Raw genomic sequence first — 18137 nt, forward strand, 5'->3', positions numbered from 1 at the left:
CCCTCACCTGGGCTGCTGCAGGGCCTGTCAGGAGGGCACACAGCCTGACCAGAAATGTCATCACAAGTCAGAGGGCAGGGGGCACAAGTCTGGAATACCAACTCCCCAAAGCAAGTGGCATTGAGGCAGCCCTCCGGAGGGCAGGGACCTGAAAGTGGGCAAGGACAAAGTCAGGGCTTAGAGAGAGGCATCTGCAGCGAAGATCCGGTGTCCCTCACATTCTACACCCACCACAACCCTCCATGTCTTCAATGTCTCACGTGGTAACTCCCATGCCCACAGTACCCTCTTTTCCTGCTGTCTTCTCCCATTCCCCCACTCCCCACCCTGAGGTTCCCCTCCCCCAATGTCCACCTACCCACTCAGCATCCAATTATCAGGTGCCTTGTGCCCTTACTGTGCCCTCTCCCCTTTACTCACTGGTCTGGCGGGTGCTATGAGTGCTTCCAGGCAACAGGGCACAGTCCTGGCCCCCATTCTGGGGTGGCCGGCACTGGCGATGCCGTGTTGTGGTGCCCCCACAGGGTTCAGAACAGGGAGACCAGGGAGACCAGGAGCTCCATTCTCCATCCACTGCAAGGAGGGCCAGGACAATGTGTGGGGGGGGGGCATGGGGGGTGCGGGCTTTGAGGCAGGGCTAGGCTTAAGAGCCTCTATTGTCACCTCTGTCCCTAGGACCTACTGCCCCACTCCCCCTGTCAGATGTCCCTTCCCTCACCTGGGCAGGCTTCTGTGAAGCAGGCCTGTGACTGGTGCTGCAGGCCTGGGCAGTTCTGTAGCACCTGGAGACTGGATGTGGAGCAGTTCCGGTTCCGACTCCGTGTGCCAGACCCGCAGGTCTGACTGCATGGCGCCCATGGACCCCAGGAGCCCCAGGCCCCACAACCCTGCTCGTCCAGGGAGGGCTCTGTTTCATCTGCCAATTCACAGTCTGGGTTCCCATCACAAACCTGGGAAAGCAGCAGTCTCAGGCTTCTGGTTATGTGTATAAAATTCGAGCCTACCCAACCTGGCTTGAGACTCTTACCAGCAGGAAATCAATGCAAGTGCCATTGGGGCAGGAGAATTCTGGACAAGGAGCTCCTGTCCTATTGGCGCCTCCTGAAGCTGATTGCTCCTCTGGGGAAGAAAGAACAGTTAGCTAGGAATTACAGCCATTTCCTAGAAAGCAAGAAAACAGTATCCATAGTACAGTTCAGCTCATCCTTGCCCTGGGGACAGTCAAGGATCCCATTGCAGAGCTGTTTGGCACAGCCAGGGAGCCAAACCACAGGAGAAGAGGCCTTGGCATGAGGGCATCTTGGTGAAACATATGGGTAAGAAGTGTCTTGTCAGATGAGCGGTGGTGGGTTGCACCTTTAATCCCAGCACTTGGAAGGCAGAGACAGGCAGAAGGTGAGTTCCAGGACAGTCAAGGCTACACAGAGAAAGTCTGTCTCAAAAAACAAACCAACAAACAGAAGTATCCTAGCTTGCTCCTGCCCCATCCCCATCCTATCCTCTCAGAGGGACAAACAGAAAGCCAGGGCATGAGGTGTTGATTTGTAAGGGCTCAAAGAATCCCGCTCAGGTAAGGTAGGGAGAAGCTGTAGATGGGGGAGTCTCCCCACAGACCACCCTCATGGCCTCTGCCACCACCCACTCTCTTGTTTCCTCTAGCCCAAATGTGAGCATACAAGAGATTCCTTTCTACTCTCCAATGAGCCTACAGAAAAAAGAAAAATAAATCCAGGGTAGATTTCATGGTAAAGATCAGAGAAACAAAACCAAACCAATCACTCAGCCTCTGATATCCCCAGCCACAGTCTAACTGTGCACCAAACTGCCACAGCATGGGCCAATCAATGGTGGCAAGTGCTTGGGAAGAGTCAGGCCCCAGCCTGCTAGGCCACCAGCAGAAGGGACAGAGTAAGGTATGTGACTTTTACCGCAAACATCGGGGTCCTCATCTGAACCATTGGGGCACTGTGTCACTCCATCACATAGCTGTCCTGGGGACACACAGTGTGGGCTGTGGGCACAGGGCACCTGGTACAGCATGCAGGGCCCACCACAGTCAAGCTCATCGCTGCCATCAGTGCAGTCTTCCTCCTGGTCGCAGCGCCAGCCCCGAGGGGTGCATTCTCCACTATTGCACTGGAACTCCAAGAGGCTGCAGGGCGACGCTGCAGAGAATGTGTTGCTTAGACCAGCGAGAGTGGACTCCACTCTGCAGGCCCAGCTCACCCTCACATCTTCTCTGGGGCTGCCCTCTAGCTTCAGCACCCCTGACTCTTACCTGAGCATGCCCCGTCCTAACCTAACCCCATCTTCTCTTGCACACGGCTGCTGTTTTGCTTTCCACAAGCTTTCCCCTGGACCCCGGACGCCGTTAGGTTCTCCTTCACTTGTTCAGAGGGAAGCCCTGAACACCAGGAAGTAATTCTGGACCTTCCATCTTTTTCAAACACTGACTACTTCACTCCAGAGCTCCTAGCCCCAGAATTTGGCCCAAATGCTTCTTTCTGAGATACTCACTCGTCCCCTTCCAGGGCAGCATATCTGGCTTCTAACTTTCTCACCCTGTTTATTCCCAGAGACTCACCAGGGCTGGTACTACCCACAGGACTCGGTGCTGTATCCAGGGAGCTGGTGGAAGGGTTCTGCCCAATGCCCGCAGGAGGAGTAGGCAGAGAAGGCAGAGAGCAGTGGCTAGGCCCCTCATCAGCTCCATCTGGGCAGTCCCAAACTCCATCACACAGCTGGATAGTCCTAACACAAGTGCCATCAACACAAGATACCTCTCCAGAGATGCAGCTCACCGGTTCTGCAGTCAAGAGGAGAGGGGGTGATCCTGAGATTCACCCCTTTTAAGACATAAAAAAATGTATGTGTCTGTGCATGTATGCTACATGTGTGCAGGGGCCCGTGGAGGCCAGAAGAGCATGTCAGAACCCCTAGATCTGGAGTTATAGGTGGTTGTGAGGTTCAGCGTGGATGCTGGTAGCTAATTTCAGGTTTTCTTGAAGAGCAACATGTATTCTTAACCACGGACCAATCCAGCTCCTGGGATTGCCCCTTATTCTATCTCTTTGGGGGATCTCCATTTAATCATTCACAGGTACCACCTTCATGAGTGGAGACCAGACATAGAATGGGGTAGATAGTCAGGGGACTTCAGGATCTAGACTCCGAGAGGGGCTTCCTAGAAGGCTGGAGGCAGGGCAGAGAGTCCTCACCCAGACAGGACTCTTCATCTGCAGCATCCAGACAGTCAGGATGACCATTACACAGCAGGGCAGGTGGCAGGCAGCGACCATCAGCACAGGGCAAAGAACCATGGGGACATAGGCACCCTTGCTCATCTGTGCCATCTCCACAGTCATCCTGCCCGTCACAGATCAGGGACAGGGGCAGGCAGTGGCCAGACTGGCAAGACATCTGTCCCTCCCCACAGACTGAGGTGGCACACCCTGGCATGGGACAAGCAAGCAGATTCAGGATGCTGTGCTGCCAAAGATCCTGGCCCAGAAGGACCAGAATTCCCTCTCTGTCCCTCAGTTCCTGCCCACCACCCAAGTCACAGCTCCTGGCAGGGGAAGCAGTGATTTAGGATGCCACCCTGGGGCCAGATGCGGCAGCTTCAGTAAACTCAGTTATCTGTCCCTGTAACCACCACACACGGGTTATACTCACCCTCCTCGTCTGAGCCGTCACCACAGTCATCCTGATTGTCACAAAGCCATTCAAGTGGCACACAGTGCCCATTCTCTCTGCACAGAGCCTCTCCTTCTGCACAGCCAGGTTCCATGTCCTCACATGGGGCACCACCACGGTCACAATGCCACTGGCTTCCCTGACACGTGCTGAGCCCACAGAGGCCTGGCATTAGCCACAGATCAGCCTGTTCGGCCCGAGAGCACAGGCTTCTCCTGGGTCTCCCACTCACCAGTTTCCACAGTCCTTTTGCAGCACAGTCCCTGGTGGGAAGAAACTGCCCTGCCACTCACAGGGACAGGCAGCCAGCTCCACGCAGGCTCCTCCTGAGAGCACAGAGCACAGGATTCAGGACCAAGGAGAGCCCAGCGAACATTTAGCCTTTACCCAGTCTCAGTGTTCTGTCCCCAGCGACATACCATGCAGCAGTGTCCCCTCAGGGCAGAAGCAGCCCTCCACACACGTGATGGCCTGGCAGTGCCATCTGAGCTCAGAATGGTGGTCGTGGCAAGTGGGTGGACATGTAGAGCCACAGGGTTCATACACCTGACCTCCTTCACACTGTAGGGCTGAATGGATAGAAGAGAGGCTCTGCTCACTGAGGCCCAAGGGCACCAGGAAACAATGTCACAGGTAATACAGCTTCAGTTGACACCCAAGGGACACACAGGATGCACGCTAGAGAGCTCTATCAAGATGCTCCCCAAAGGAAGATGAAAGATGCCAGTCCTGTGCACTAGCCATTCCCATGTCTGGTCCATTAAGAAAAGTGTCCAGCAACAGTGTGAGCACCCAGGTCACATGTGAACTTGAGTGACTAAATAGCCAGCTGATGGGACAGGAGAAGGACCTTTCAAGGGGCTCAAGGTAGGCAGGATTGAGTAGGACACACTCACGGCAGAGCTCCTGGCTGCGCCAACGCACATAGTGTCTGTGCCGGGCACACTCATCAGCGTATGTGGCAATGGCTGAGCAGAGGCACTCACAGTCACCCCCTGTGTCACAGCTGTGGGGTGGAGCTGTCAGCCCATCATACATCCCCACCCCACCCCACCCCTACACCTCAGCATGCCCATTGCACCCACCACACAGCCTTCTTACCCACAAGCATCGTACACACACCACTCATAGTACTGCTGTGGGTGCACCTCTGTGTGGCATGGGGCAAAGATTGGCTGCAATATCACCTCACAGCGTGCCCGGGCCCAGTTTGCCCGATGGGCATTCACCTGCAAAACAGGGTACTTTGGATCTCTCTCTCTCCTCTCTCTCTCTCTCTCTCTCTCTCTCTCTCTCTCTCTCTCTCTCTCTCTCCTAGTATATCTACCCTCCCTTCTGGCTACCCTGCCCTGCTCACTGTACAAGGATGTGGCAGGTCTCCTGGCTCAGGGCACAGGGGATTGAGGCGCCAGGAATGCGCAGTCAGCTCTGCTGTGGGCTCCAGGACTCCTTGGCGACTCCGCAGATCATTACTGGCATCACTATCAAAGTTTCCGCACAGCCCGGCCACACGACCATGGAAGTGGGGGGACAGCTGTACCAGCACCCGGGTGCCTGGTGGCATTAAAAAAGTGACTTCCAGGCCCTCAGCAGGCTGGGGCAAAAAGACACATAGGTATAGTAGCCTCCTGCACAGGAGCCCTACTCAACAGGGGACAACTGAAGAGCAACATCTAGGAGCTAACTAGGAAGCTAGTTTCCTAACTAACTCTAGGTTGAAAGACAGCAAAATCTCCCCACCAGGCCAGATTCAGGTGGGACCTGGCTTCTGGATGGGCTGAGATACTCTTCTGTGGCAAGAAACTCTAGGCTGGCCCAGCTGAGAGGACCAGATCCACACAGGGTTATTTTGGTTTCCCTCAGTTCCTCACTAACAGTTATATTTCTAAAACGCCAACTGCTTATGTTTGGGTAGTGCAATATCAGCTGGTCTATTTTCATTTCTTCCTAAAACTTGATATTTTCTAAATGTTTCTTCGGCAGGGCGGTCATGCTTGTAAAATGAAGAGAAACACAATTATGAAAAATATAATAGGGAAGCTCCAACCATTTCCAGGGGCTGTAAGACATGGGTGGCCACTGGTGAGGGGCACTGGGCAGAGGGTGGGAAGGTGGGAGGCAGCAGATATCTTGACTTGGCTATCATACTGGAGATGGGTCCTGAGTGGGCTCAGGAGTCCACCTCTACCTCAGAGTTTGGCAGGCACTGAGGAAGAAGGGTCTGGGGGCTCCAGCTGCCAGCGTGAAGGCCTAGTGTGGGCTAAGGGCAGAAGGACAGAGCCTGACCTCCATCCCAGAGCAGAGTGAGACCCAGGCGTGTTGTCAGCAGCAGGAAGAGGCCAGCATGGTGCAGGCTCAGGCCGGGGCCTGTATAGACTTTGGGGAGCCTTATGCTCACTCCATTCACTGTTACGGCCTGGCCTGAAGAAGAAGGGAAGGTGTTAAACTTAGTTTGGTCCCTGAGAGATCCACCCAGCCACTCTTCCAAACTTTCTTTTGCATCATTTCCTAGGTGACCTTGGGTGGGTCATTAGTCTTCTCTGGGCCTCCATCTCACAGCCTTCCAGAGTTCTGGCTCCACCCCACGCCACCATAGGAAAACGAAACCCAGGGGAGGAGCTGGGAGGAGCTATGATGCTATGCTGCTTTACCCAACACCCTCTGCCAGTATCCAGCCATTCTCGCTAGGTCACAGTCACCTCTCAGCATGTGCACAACAGTGCTGTCCAGACGCACAACCAACGCCTTGGTACATGTGAGGCCACTGGCCCCACAAGGCAAGTTCTGGATGGAGACACTGAAGCGGCCACCAGCCTCTCTCACCAGCAGGTACTCGCAGGCCCCAGGAAAGGTAAAAACCAGCCCATCGAACGTCACATAGTGGGGTGCACCAGACGCCTGGCACCATCCACTGCACCGCTGACCTGTGCAGTGCCAGCGCTGGCCCTGGCACACACTGTGGGCAAGAAACAGGACAGAGCCATTAACAATAGTCCATACATACCCTGCCTGAGTGTGAAGAATTCTGGAGGGTCCCCAGGGTCCAGGCCACTCTGCATGTGCTGCCCCAGCCACCATTTTAACCCCTTGTAGTGAAGAGGCATGATGGCCTGGGGAGTCAGGGGTTACAAGGTCATATGGTAACAGATGATGGGACTGAGCATACCAAATGTTGCAGTCTTCCTGGATGGTGGCATTGGGTGGGTACCATTGCCCGTTGTGGCGACAGGGACAAAGATCAGGAGACACACAGTGCTTGTCCTGCGTGAAGGGTAAAAGCACTGTTTTGGGCATCTAGGGAGCAGGGCAGGCTCCTTGTGTAGGGAGAGGCATTTTGTTACCCCATGGGTCCCTTTTCCAGCCTCACCAGCAATACAGTGCCAGGGGGGCAGACACAGCCATCAGTGCTTCCAGCCTGACAGGAATGGTTGGCACGGGGGCTGTCACAGGTGAGAAGGCAGGCACCAGGGACATAGATGAGCTCCTGAGGGCAGAGAGCCCACTGTCGGGGGCAGTGGTGGGCTGTGCAGTTCCAGAGGCCCCTCTCCTGGCAGATGCTGTAGAGGAAGGGAAGGTGGAAGAGTCAGGCTCAGCATGGGCTTGTCTGGCTATCCTATCCCCTGGTCAGACACAATGAATCTCAGGAACCGAGATACCGAGGACCTCTGCAGGCATCTGGATCCACTAATACTAGGAACCTGGTCCCAGTGCTAGAAACTGGAACAGTTCTACTTCCAACACCCCAGCCCCTAGCATAGTCAGACAAGCTGTTCAGGAAGCCCATATGCCTGGGATCCACAGTCCCTCTTCTCTCTGGCCCCAGTGGGGTGGAGATACCGACTCTCCTAATGTGATGACTAATCTTGACTGTCAATTTGATGGATCTAGAGTCACCTAGGAGACTAATCTGGGCCTGTCCATGAAGGATTTTTATAATTGAGTTAGTTAAGGTGTGAAGATCCACCCTGACTGTGAGCAGCACCATTACATGGGCTGAGGTCCTGGGGTGATAAGAAAGTGAGCCAGATTCCAGCATCCATCTCTCCCTGCTTTCTAAGGATGCAGTATGACCAGCTGCCTCCTGACACCATGACTTCCCCACCCTGGTGGGCTGTCTTTCCCTGTACCATGAACTAAAATAATTACTTCCTCTCCTGAGCTGCTTCCTATGAGGTATTTGGTCACAGAAACAAGAAAAGTGACTAAGACATTTACCACTTGTCCAAACCAGGAGAGGGGACCCACTGAAGTGCCCTAGAGCCTGCCCCAGCCTCCTCAAGTACAGACCTCATCTTGCCTTCTCAGTAACAAATGGTCAGCCCAGCTGAGCCTCTCTTTCCTCATCTACCAAGTAGGAATGGTTTTGCACCTCCCACACTCTATTAGGCTATACTTAGGAAGTAAAATCAACACAATATGTAGTGAGCAAGAGCTTCCTGAAGCTGACAGTGCCGCAGCACTGAGACAGTATCAGCACCCTGCCATCCCACCCTGACAACCACTGTGACCATGCAACAGCACACCCAGCCATTCTCTCTCCTCCTCTCTCCCTCCCTCTCTTTCCCTCTTTCCCTCCCCCTCCCCCTTGCTCTTTGCTCAAGTGTGACAGGTCTTACCAGTGGCTGCAGTCTCTCACAGTGGTGGTGTTAATGGTGTAACGATGGCCTCCAAGTTGACAGTGGCACATGCTAGGAGGCACACACTGGCCTTCAAGGTCCCACAGTAGTCCCGGGGGACAATTACAACCAGCCACACAGATGCCCAGCTCTTTACAGTCCTCTGGCTCCCCACAATGGTGACCACACACTGGGGCACACTCCTGATACACCTGGCCACCAGGACACGAAACAGCTGGACACAGGAATGTATGCAAATCAGAAGCCTAGCCACCTTGTCTGGGCCTCAAGTCCCTGTACCTCTACAGGAGAAAGAGCCTAGCAATGGTCTGGTAAGGAAGGAATTCCTGCCCCCTCCAGCTCCTCCTAATGATGGTGGTGAGGCACTAGGAAGGGGGATGTGAGGGGCCTGGGCAGAGAAACTCACGGCACAGGGTCTCATTCCTCCATTGCACCAGGACGCCCTCCTGGGCACAGTGGCGTGTATAAGCAGAGAGCACAGGGCACAGGCAGTCCCTGCCAGGGGCACAGCCACACACGGCCTCCAAGCACCGTAATCGAAATGGTTCCCTGTCTACTAACCCATGACACTCCTTGGGGCAAAAAGAAAAGGGGCAGTTAGTTCTTTTTCTGTGGATCTCATCCCCTTGGGATCCCACTGCTAGCTGCCTCCCTGTACCCTTGAACTCTCTCTCTAGACTTTTGGATCCTTGAGCTTATGGGCAGAGGGGACACCCTAGTACCTGAAAGGCATGGCCATGCAGGATGGCACAGGCTGCCTCTGCGAAGGTGAGGCGCTGAGAGTAAGAACTGCAGGAGAAGAGTGGGCTTTTGTCCACCAAGGGGCACCTTTCATCACCTGACACTTGGAACTTGCTAGCAAAGGCAGTGACACTAGTCTCTATGTCTCCAGCCGGTGTCAGAAAGTCATCCTGTTGCTTCCAGGTAAAAGTACCACACAGACCCTGCACCTGAGCCACGGAAGACACAGAAAAGTGAAATACAATCTTACCTAGCCTAACCCAGACATTCACTGGCCTCATAGCATACCTGGTAGGCATGACGGGGGTCCAGCGTGATGTATGCTGCAGGCTCAGCCACTCCCCAGAGAACCCAGGCCCCAGGCCAGTGCAATAGCAAGAATGTAGAAGAGGCCCAGGAAATATTGAAGCCCTCAGCACCAATCCAGGGCAGGTCTACATCCTCCCCGTCTACCAGCACAGCTCCTGGAAGAGAAGCCTGACCATGTAATGGGGAGTCTGTGGAAGGAAGGGGCTTCAAGAGGAACTTGGCAAGAAAATGGAGAGGGGGCTGTGTTAGTGTGGGGTGAGGGAGCAACTAGTGTGATCCCTGTGAGGACACCTGTCCTACCAGAGACCACCCTTCCATAGCTCAAGAACCACATCACCATGCATTTTTGTATATCCCTCTGTTTGTGTGGTCAGTATGTGAGGGAAGTTGGGTAAAGAGAGCTGGCAGCAGGCCTGGTTTTGGCAGAGTTGGAGGGATAGTTGCTGAGAGGGGTTAGCCATCTGCTCATGCCCAAGGCCTTTCCAACTCCTATAACTGTGTCTGCCTCTGGGGTGGGGACATGAGGTGATCTGGGTGGTAAGTGCAGGTGCAGGAATCTAGAAGGGACAGTTTTGGAATCAAGAGGGGTGTGTGGAGGGCAAGCACTGGGTAGGCCTGAGTATGCAGAGTAAGGACAATGGACAGCAGGCCCAGTTGGTTACCCCAAAGAAGTAGACTGCAGAGTTCTCTACTCTCCAGAGAATAAAGGTTCCACGCTAGCCAAGGAGGCAGAGCTGTAGCTACCTGAGTATCTGAGCTGAATGTGGGTGTTCCCCAGGAAGACAGAGAGGGCATGGAGGCAGCTCCCAGTGTCACAGGCCCCATGTTCCAACACAACCAGCAGCTGGCCTTTCACAGAGTCCTAGGGTAGACAAGATGAGGATGGTAAGAGTGTGTGGAGGATCCATGAGGAGGCCTCGGGTAACTTCAGCTCCTACCCTACACAGGTGCTAGCCAGGCGGATTCTGTGAGACAAGATGTGCTTAGCTCACCAGGGACTGACATAGGCGAATGGACATGAGTGTATATGGGGAAGAGGTTTGTGTGTGGTGTGTGTGTGTGTGTGTGTGTGTGTGTGTGTGTGTGTGTGAGAGAGAGAGAGAGAGAGAGAGAGAGAGAGAGAGAGAGAGAGAGAGAGAGTGTATGTGCTCATACACACCCATACTTCTCTTCCACCCCATGAGTGTTCCTTTATGTATATATATCCATATATGCGTATACTTTTATTGAATCTACATACACAGCATGACTGTGTGTGGAGTGTGGTGTGTGTGTTTGTGTGTTTGTGTGTGTGTGCATGAGCGTGTGCTGCCATGTAGCCTCCATCTGTGTGTGTATACCTCATGCATCTTTGATCAGATGATGGGGAGACAGCTGCCCTGGATAACACACCAGTTTGTTGGCCCTGCTCTCCCCTGATTTTCTTACCCCACTGTCACCCAGTGGGGGGGGGCAGAGTAAAGAGACTACAGTGGTCCAACACTAAAATTGAGAAATCACTGATCAGTCCTCAGAAGGATGGAAAAAAAATGATGTGTGTTGAATTGGGAAGCTTCAACATTATTGAGGAGGGTCCCTTCTTTCTCCTGTGACAAGTCCAGTGTGTTACATCTGTCTGTATAAGGGACTATGAAGATGGATTTAGTTCTGTGGCCAGCTAGAGGTGGGGACTAGAAAGGATGGTGTGGGGAGTGCAGGGGTCTACTTTAATGACTTGTTTACAGTCATCTCCCTGGGTCTCCCATGTGAGGCCCCCACTCTAACAAAATCCCCCTCCTGAAACAGGCTATCTGCTCACCTGCACCAGGCTGTAGTGGCAGCCGGGAGTGCCCCTGAAGAAGAAGCTCCGCCCATCAAAGGTGAAGTAATGTCCATCACCACCCACTGCACACTCAGCAGGGCACAGGGCCTGGGCACAGTGCCAGCGACCATCCTGGCACACACTAAAGGCACAAGGGATAGGACAGTGCACTGTGGCATCAGCTCCATCCCAAGGTGTTGATTCTCTCTCTCCCCTGGCACACCCACCACCAATAGAAGTGGATAGTCATCAGGCATGCCAGAAAATGCCACAGGTCACTGGGTGGGAGACCTCAGAATGGACTGGTTATTGGAAGGGGCAGATCTCAGAGACAGCACAGAGAAAACATATCAGAACATGGCCCAAAGACCCACCAAGGATTGCACTGCTGTTTCACGGTGTCACCAGGAGCGTAGCGCTGGCGCCTGTGGTAGCAGGGGCAGTGGGCAGCAGGCACACAGAGGGCACCATCCCAGAAGAGGCCTGTTGGGCACTCACAGCCACTCACACACTCTTTCCCACAAGACCCCTCCTCTCCCTGGGCTACTGCTGAACAGCTGGGTGGACAGGATGAGACACAATCAGAGTAGAGCTGCCCCCCTGGACACGCACGTTCTGTGGGAACAAAAAATTGGCCTATGAGGAGTTGGCTTTGCAAATCCAATAGGCCATGGGAGGCAGCCAAGAAGCCCTTAGGCCACTCAAGGATCTTGACTGATTTGGGATAGGCAGACCCAGCGTACCACAGAAGCCAGGCTTCCTCCAGTGCACATAGATGTGCTGCCTGGCACAGGCCTGGGCATAGTTGGCAAAGGTGGCACACACAGCCTCCAGTTGCCCCTCTAGGCCATTGCCTACTATGGCTCCAACACAGTAGGCAAAGAGACAGGTCTCATGGTACTCATCTGGCGGAACCTGTAGGGAAGGGAGATCCTCAGCCAGCAAATGCCTCTCCTCACCAAGATCTCCTGTCTCCTCCTCCTTTGCATCTCAACTTGAAACCAAACATGGTAAGTGCTAGAAGGATCCTCAGGAGTCACAAGAACAGCCATCTTGTTCTCAAAGGTAAGACAGGGGAAGGGCACCCAATGACTGAATCAGATGACCCAACTGGCATCTCTTAAGCATCCACTAGTCACCACGAAACCTCTCCCCTCTAGAGCTGGTCACCACCTCTACCCCACCCATACCTGTCCATGACATTGCCAGAATGGATCCTCCAGCAGTTGGTGGCACATGTCCTGAGCTTGAGCTTGAAGCTTGACAGCTTCCAAGTCAGTTAATGTACCTCCTAGGAGGCTCTCACAGCCCCAAGCCACTTCCACCGCATCCAGACACCCAGACTGAGAACAGAGACAGGCCAGGAAGCAGTGACATTATCCAGGGAAACAGGAAAGTGATTACCTCACAGTTGCCTCCAGACCCCACTGTCATGTCCACTAGACCAGGGCTGCAGATGGCAGCAAAGTGACAAGCCCAGCTCAGAGAAGAGGAGCCAGAGCCACAGTCAGTCCATACAGAGCTGCTCAGTGGCCATAACAGGGAGGACCCAGGATTGTCATTACACAGCAGTTGCCAGACTCCCTATGGGGCCTGGAACCTGTGTGCTCTCCGTGAAGACCCCAGGAAAATAGTAGGCAGGCAGGAGACAGCCTCACCTCAGAGCCAGGGAGCTTCCATGAATTCCCAAAGGTAGCAGCTAGTGTAGCCAATCCCCCTCCAGGCTCCACAAAGTCATCTGAGAAAAGTTGAAGCCAAAGCTAAACCTGGGTCCTAAGTCTCTTCCCTCCCTTCCTTCCCCCTTCCTCCCTCCTGCCCTCCCTCCCTCCTGCCCTCCTCCAGACACACTTCACATACCCTCTGGCCTGCCATTGTAAAGCCCACAGAGGCCCTGTGTCCGTCCCCAGAACTCATGGTCCACGGAGATGGAGATGGAACTGGACCTGTCCAGTCTCACAACCACCCCCAGGCCCCCAGAGAGCACCAGCCAATCTCCCTGCCACTGCAGGCTCATCCCTGGAAAGAGGATAGGGTCATTCAGTCTCAAGGGCCACACTCCCAGCTCATCAGCAGGGTCTAGACTGCATAGGGAAAGAATTTACACAAATTTCCAAGCTCTGCACTATGGTTTTCCTGCTGTGGCTGCTATCTTGAGAGAGTAAAGTATGACACATACACTATATCCACACCACACATACACTATACACACACATCACATACACACTATACACACATCTCACATACACTATACACTCACCACACATATATTATATCCACACATACACTATATCCATGCCACACATGCACTCTACACACACCACACATACACTATATCCACATCACACATACACTATACACACATCACATACATACACACTATACACACATCTCACATACACTATACACTCACCACACATATATTATATCCACACATACACTATATCCATGCCACACATATACTATACACACACATCACATACACACTATACACATACTATCACATACACTATACACACACCACACATACACTATACATACACCATAATACACTATATACACATTTCACTCACACTACATATACACATATAGCACACATACTATATATACACTACATGTGCCACAACACACAACATAAACCACATACCTCATAGCATTCATACACACATACCACACTTCTACACAGGCAATACATACATACTACATACACTCTGTCCACCCACCCATACCATATAGACACATACACGCTTAGCCCCAGCCTCCTGTCCCAGCCATGATGATACTCTCATGGGGTTCATGGCAGGGAAACAGAGTGGCCTGCCCAAGTCACAGTTGAAGACAATAGGGAGTGGGTAAGCCAGGCTTATGTCTTCCTGACCCCTAGTTTTCAAACTCTTCCCAACAGTACTCAGGGGGGTGCAGCGGCTCTGCCCTCGCCTGCCACCCTGCCCTTAGGAGTAGGTGGACAACCTCAGAGGAGTGAAGAAGCCCTCACCATGGAGCAGCTGAGGCTCCCCAATAGGCACTGGCTGGCCCTTCACAGAGACCTCTCCATCTTGGATCAATACCTCCTCAGGGCCCATCACCACTTGAACCTAAGAGAGAGCAGTGGATCAGATGGGTGGTTCTCCTCCCCTACCCCTGCTATTTCCAGACCTTCCCTGGGGTCATCTATCTCTCCCTTACCAGCCAGCAGTGTCTATGCTGGGGACAGTGGACACTAGGCCTGAGGTGGACAGCCCAGGTGGAATCCATAGCACCAGCTAGCAAGTAGGTACACTGGCCCAGGAAGTGGTAGTGATGTCCGTCAAAGGTTTGGTAGTGGAAGCCAGACCAGGTGACACAGGTGGCTGAGGGACGCTGGCGCTGGCTCCAGAGCTGGCCTACAGCTCCTGCCAGAGGCTGCAGGAGGCCTTCAGAGGAAGCATTGCCTGAGCAAGATAATGCAGGAACAGAGGTGAGGACACAGTTCCTGGCACAGCAGGAGGTATGAGATCGGGGCATGGTCCCTCAGAGGGACCATAGGAGTAGGCAGGACCTGGTGGAAAGGCCTAGAACTCTCAAGGGTGAGGAAGAGGGTCTGGATAAGCCTGTCTCCAGAACTGGAGACTACAGACCCACCTGGGTGGTGCTGACCAGAACAGCTGACGCACATCTGGGAACTGCTGTTCCACCAGCTGTGTCCCCAGGGTTGGGCACAGCATTCCTCTAGGCTTCCTGCCGAAGAGTTAGCCGAGCCTGCTAGAGGCTGGCAATGCCATGTGACAAAGCAATGACCTTTAGGGCTGGTTTCAGCAAGGGCTGTGGTAGAAAAGAATGGGGCACACCCAGCTTGTCATTGTTTAGATGGCTTGGAGAGCCAACCAGACCTGTTGTGTCCTCAGGCAGTCTGTCACCTCTGCTACATCACAGATGGGCTCCCTTTCACAGCTACTACCCCAAAAGGTACCACCTACCCATCCCTCTTGGGTACTCACCATCGGTACAGTGAGCTCCCCCCCATCCTGGACAACAAGCCCTCACTGTCCGGTTCCAAGTAGCAGGCCTGGTTTCCGGGGGTCTGCCCCCATCACACAGGGAGAAGCAGGGAGAGATGTTAATATTCAGCCAAGTCCTACCATAAGGTATGGTGGGTCTTGGTCTGGTCAAGTACTTGGTGGGTTAGTTCTGGTCAACTACTCTAAGGGGTCCTGTCAAGCAATTCTCCTCTCCTGGCCTTACTTTCAAATGTAAAGCAAGAATGAATGCTAGGAAGTAACCAGGGGCAGATGGGAGAAGCGTCACACCTTTTTCCCCCTGCCAAACTGTGCCCAGCACAGTGCCCTCTCATCCACCTACATCATCTCTCTCCACCCTTCCTTGAATCCAGTCAGAACCCGTTTCCCAAATGCCTGCTGCACTCGTTCCTCCCCCACTCTCAGGATATCCTGTGGTCACTCTTTCCTTTCCTGTCCGGCAGACAGCCCAGGTTCTGACCCTCACTCACTTGTAGATCGCACAGAGCCCAAGTGCTGGGGGCCTGGAGAGCCCCACACGGCCACTCCAGGACAGGTCCAGCTGCCAGCCTAGGCGGCTATAATGGTACAAACTGGTGCAGGGTACCAGGTCCTCCTGACGAGGTGTTACTTCCTCTTCCACATGGACAGTCTCTATCTGCTCACACCAATGCCTGTCCAGGGACAGGAGAGCACAGATACCAGCATTGCCCCCTCTGTCATCGAGAAGTTTTGTACTATGAATCCGAGGCCCCAAGGGCTGCTGGGAGAAGTACTTGAAAGAAGGGAAAGATTAAGGGTTGATAGAAAAGGGCTAAAAGAAAATCCTGGCATCCCAGAGGGAGCCTGGGTATAGACAGGCAGGAGGATCTTATTGGGAGATCCCCAGGAGCTGCTTACCCATTAGCCAGAGTCCATAGCATCCCAAAGAGAAGGGCAAGAGGCAGCATAGTGCTCCACCACAGGTCGCCTTTGGGAGGACCTGTTGCTTGGACTTGGGCAATGCTGCTGGAGGAGACCAGAGAGGATAGCACTGTCCCACAATGAGGTCTGAATTAACCTGGAGGTCAGTCTGTCCAAGGCTCTTCATAAGGGTAGATTTTATCCCAGCCCCTGGGTACCAGCTGTTCAAAACCAGATTGGACCTACCTCCAGCATCCCTTCAGAGGCCAATTCTCCCTGGACACAGGCCCCATCTCGCCCATCTAGGAATGTGGGTGTGTGAGAGGACCACGGCTGGACACTTTGAGCCCCTGGTTTTTCTACACTGTCAAGCACTACCACAAACTAATATATGAGTGTGATCAAGACACCTTCCTTTTCTGAGCGTTTTGTTTCCTTACCAGTAAAAACTTCAGGGACTTTCCAAGGCTGCACAGATGGGCCTCAATAAGCTTTTTGAAACTTCAGGTGTGGGAGGGTCTCTCCACCTTCCAAAAACTGCAGGGCTAGAGAGAAGGTGGCTCAGTGTTTTAGAACACTTGATACTCCCAGATTTGGTTCTCAGCAACCAAACTTTTAGCTCATAACCATCCATATATATAGGCAAAACACATGACTTATGGTGTTCTCTCTATGGTCTTTCCTCTCCCTGTTCCCTCGGCCCGGGTACACAAGAAGAGAAAGCACCCAAGTTATGTGGAGGCAATATGGAACGGTAAATCCTTTGCTCAGTGATGTCAGTCTTTTGAGGGTATCTGTATGAGGTGGCTGGGGCCATTTGGTCACCTTGGGTTTTTCTGAGGGTCCCAAAGCATTCAAACACTGAAAGGATCCAGGAAGATGGGAAGAAGGGTGGAATAAGAGGGGGTGGTGGGGGTGGGGTGGGAGTGAGCTTGTTCCCCCTGCCCCTGGATGGAGCAGTGTTAAGCCGGATAGAATAATCCCAGCATCCGTCCGGTTTAGAGGAGGCAGCTGCAGGCTCCACAGGCAAATCCTGGTTACATCCTGGTCACCAGTAGGCCTCCAAGGCCACTGGGCTGGAATGCGGCTGGGCCTGAAACTCTGAATCGTTTTATTTCATAATGAAATGAGGTCCCACTGGGCATCCTGCATGGTCACCCCACCTGGCCTGGGAGTTCCTTCTTCTGGGCCTACTATTAGGCCTGGGACCAAAATAGGGCCAGTATGAGCTTCCCCAGTTGCTTCCAGGTATCTAGGGTTGGTGCCTGGGAGTTGAGCAGTCCTGGGGAAGGGTCAGCATCTATTGTGGGCACAGTGTCCTTCTAACTTCTCTCACATTCTCACCTGGCCACTGTTCCTGCATATCTATCCTACACACGTGGACTGCAGTTCTCAAAGCCCATTCTTGCACACAGAGAGGGACACAAACTCTGCTCCGAGCCATCTTCACTCAGCGAAGCAGCCAGTTATTAAAAGAGCCTTCTGCATCTCGAGTCACAGGACCTCCTGATCCTTCAGGTCGGTCTCCATTGCTCCAGACTTCACTCTAACTATCTGTAAATGTCGAGGACAGCCCTGCTCCATCTTATAAGGCTAGCCTTGGGTCACTGCCCTGATTCCACAGGTGTCACTATCCTTGTGTCAGGGCGCCATTTGTCAGGGCCCTTGTCCTATCCAAGAGGGCCATTTACTGGCCTCCTCTCTCCAGACTCTCTCCCAGCAGCTCTGTTCTGCAACTTGGCTGACAAGGGAAGCTTGGACTAGGGAGAAATGTAACTTGGATCTGCCCTTTTCCCTACAGGGGCAGGCAGGCGGAAATGGGAGCCCATGGGAGTTTGAAGAAAAATCACAGGGCATGGAATATCCAGCCTAGATTTTAGTTCCGGGACTGGGTGGGGGTGTCTGAAGAGCAGAGGGGGATGGCTTAGGAGTACCTGCACCCATGAGCAGAAATGGTGGAAGTCTGGGGAGAGATACACACCTAACGCCAGAAGGTTTTCTTACCCACGGACAACACTCCCCCGCCCCCGCCCAGCCCCGCCCACCTCACCCCCTGCA

The 18137-nt window shown here is 53.4% G+C and overlaps 1 protein-coding gene across 1 annotated transcript in view; it reads right to left on the reverse strand.

Annotated features, from left to right (window-relative positions):
• Positions 1-16126, reverse strand: part of Sspo (SCO-spondin) — a 53164-nt gene extending 37038 nt beyond the window's left edge. The window contains exons 1-34 of the mRNA XM_085840626.1: positions 16077-16126; positions 15668-15850; positions 15159-15241; positions 14803-14982; positions 14368-14612; positions 14177-14276; positions 13042-13200; positions 12843-12922; positions 12375-12527; positions 11928-12099; positions 11559-11799; positions 11182-11326; positions 10128-10245; positions 9363-9538; positions 9056-9283; positions 8740-8905; positions 8313-8547; positions 7064-7253; positions 6863-6957; positions 6396-6652; positions 5983-6117; positions 5054-5250; positions 4798-4925; positions 4593-4702; positions 4116-4265; positions 3929-4022; positions 3676-3845; positions 3219-3452; positions 2585-2806; positions 1929-2165; positions 1028-1119; positions 719-950; positions 421-573; positions 8-148 (exon numbers count right to left, since the gene is read on the reverse strand). Of these exons, the coding sequence (XP_085696752.1) occupies positions 8-148; positions 421-573; positions 719-950; positions 1028-1119; positions 1929-2165; positions 2585-2806; positions 3219-3452; positions 3676-3845; positions 3929-4022; positions 4116-4265; positions 4593-4702; positions 4798-4925; positions 5054-5250; positions 5983-6117; positions 6396-6652; positions 6863-6957; positions 7064-7253; positions 8313-8547; positions 8740-8905; positions 9056-9283; positions 9363-9538; positions 10128-10245; positions 11182-11326; positions 11559-11799; positions 11928-12099; positions 12375-12527; positions 12843-12922; positions 13042-13200; positions 14177-14276; positions 14368-14612; positions 14803-14982; positions 15159-15241; positions 15668-15850; positions 16077-16126 (5551 nt within the window). The remainder of the gene's footprint in view (positions 1-7; positions 149-420; positions 574-718; positions 951-1027; positions 1120-1928; positions 2166-2584; positions 2807-3218; positions 3453-3675; positions 3846-3928; positions 4023-4115; positions 4266-4592; positions 4703-4797; positions 4926-5053; positions 5251-5982; positions 6118-6395; positions 6653-6862; positions 6958-7063; positions 7254-8312; positions 8548-8739; positions 8906-9055; positions 9284-9362; positions 9539-10127; positions 10246-11181; positions 11327-11558; positions 11800-11927; positions 12100-12374; positions 12528-12842; positions 12923-13041; positions 13201-14176; positions 14277-14367; positions 14613-14802; positions 14983-15158; positions 15242-15667; positions 15851-16076) is intronic.
• Positions 16127-18137: the final 2011 nt, after the last annotated feature.

This window comes from Mus caroli, unplaced genomic scaffold (assembly GCF_978045245.1).
Source record: "Mus caroli unplaced genomic scaffold, Mus_caroli_1 scaffold_7, whole genome shotgun sequence".
NCBI lineage: Eukaryota > Metazoa > Chordata > Mammalia > Rodentia > Muridae > Mus > Mus caroli.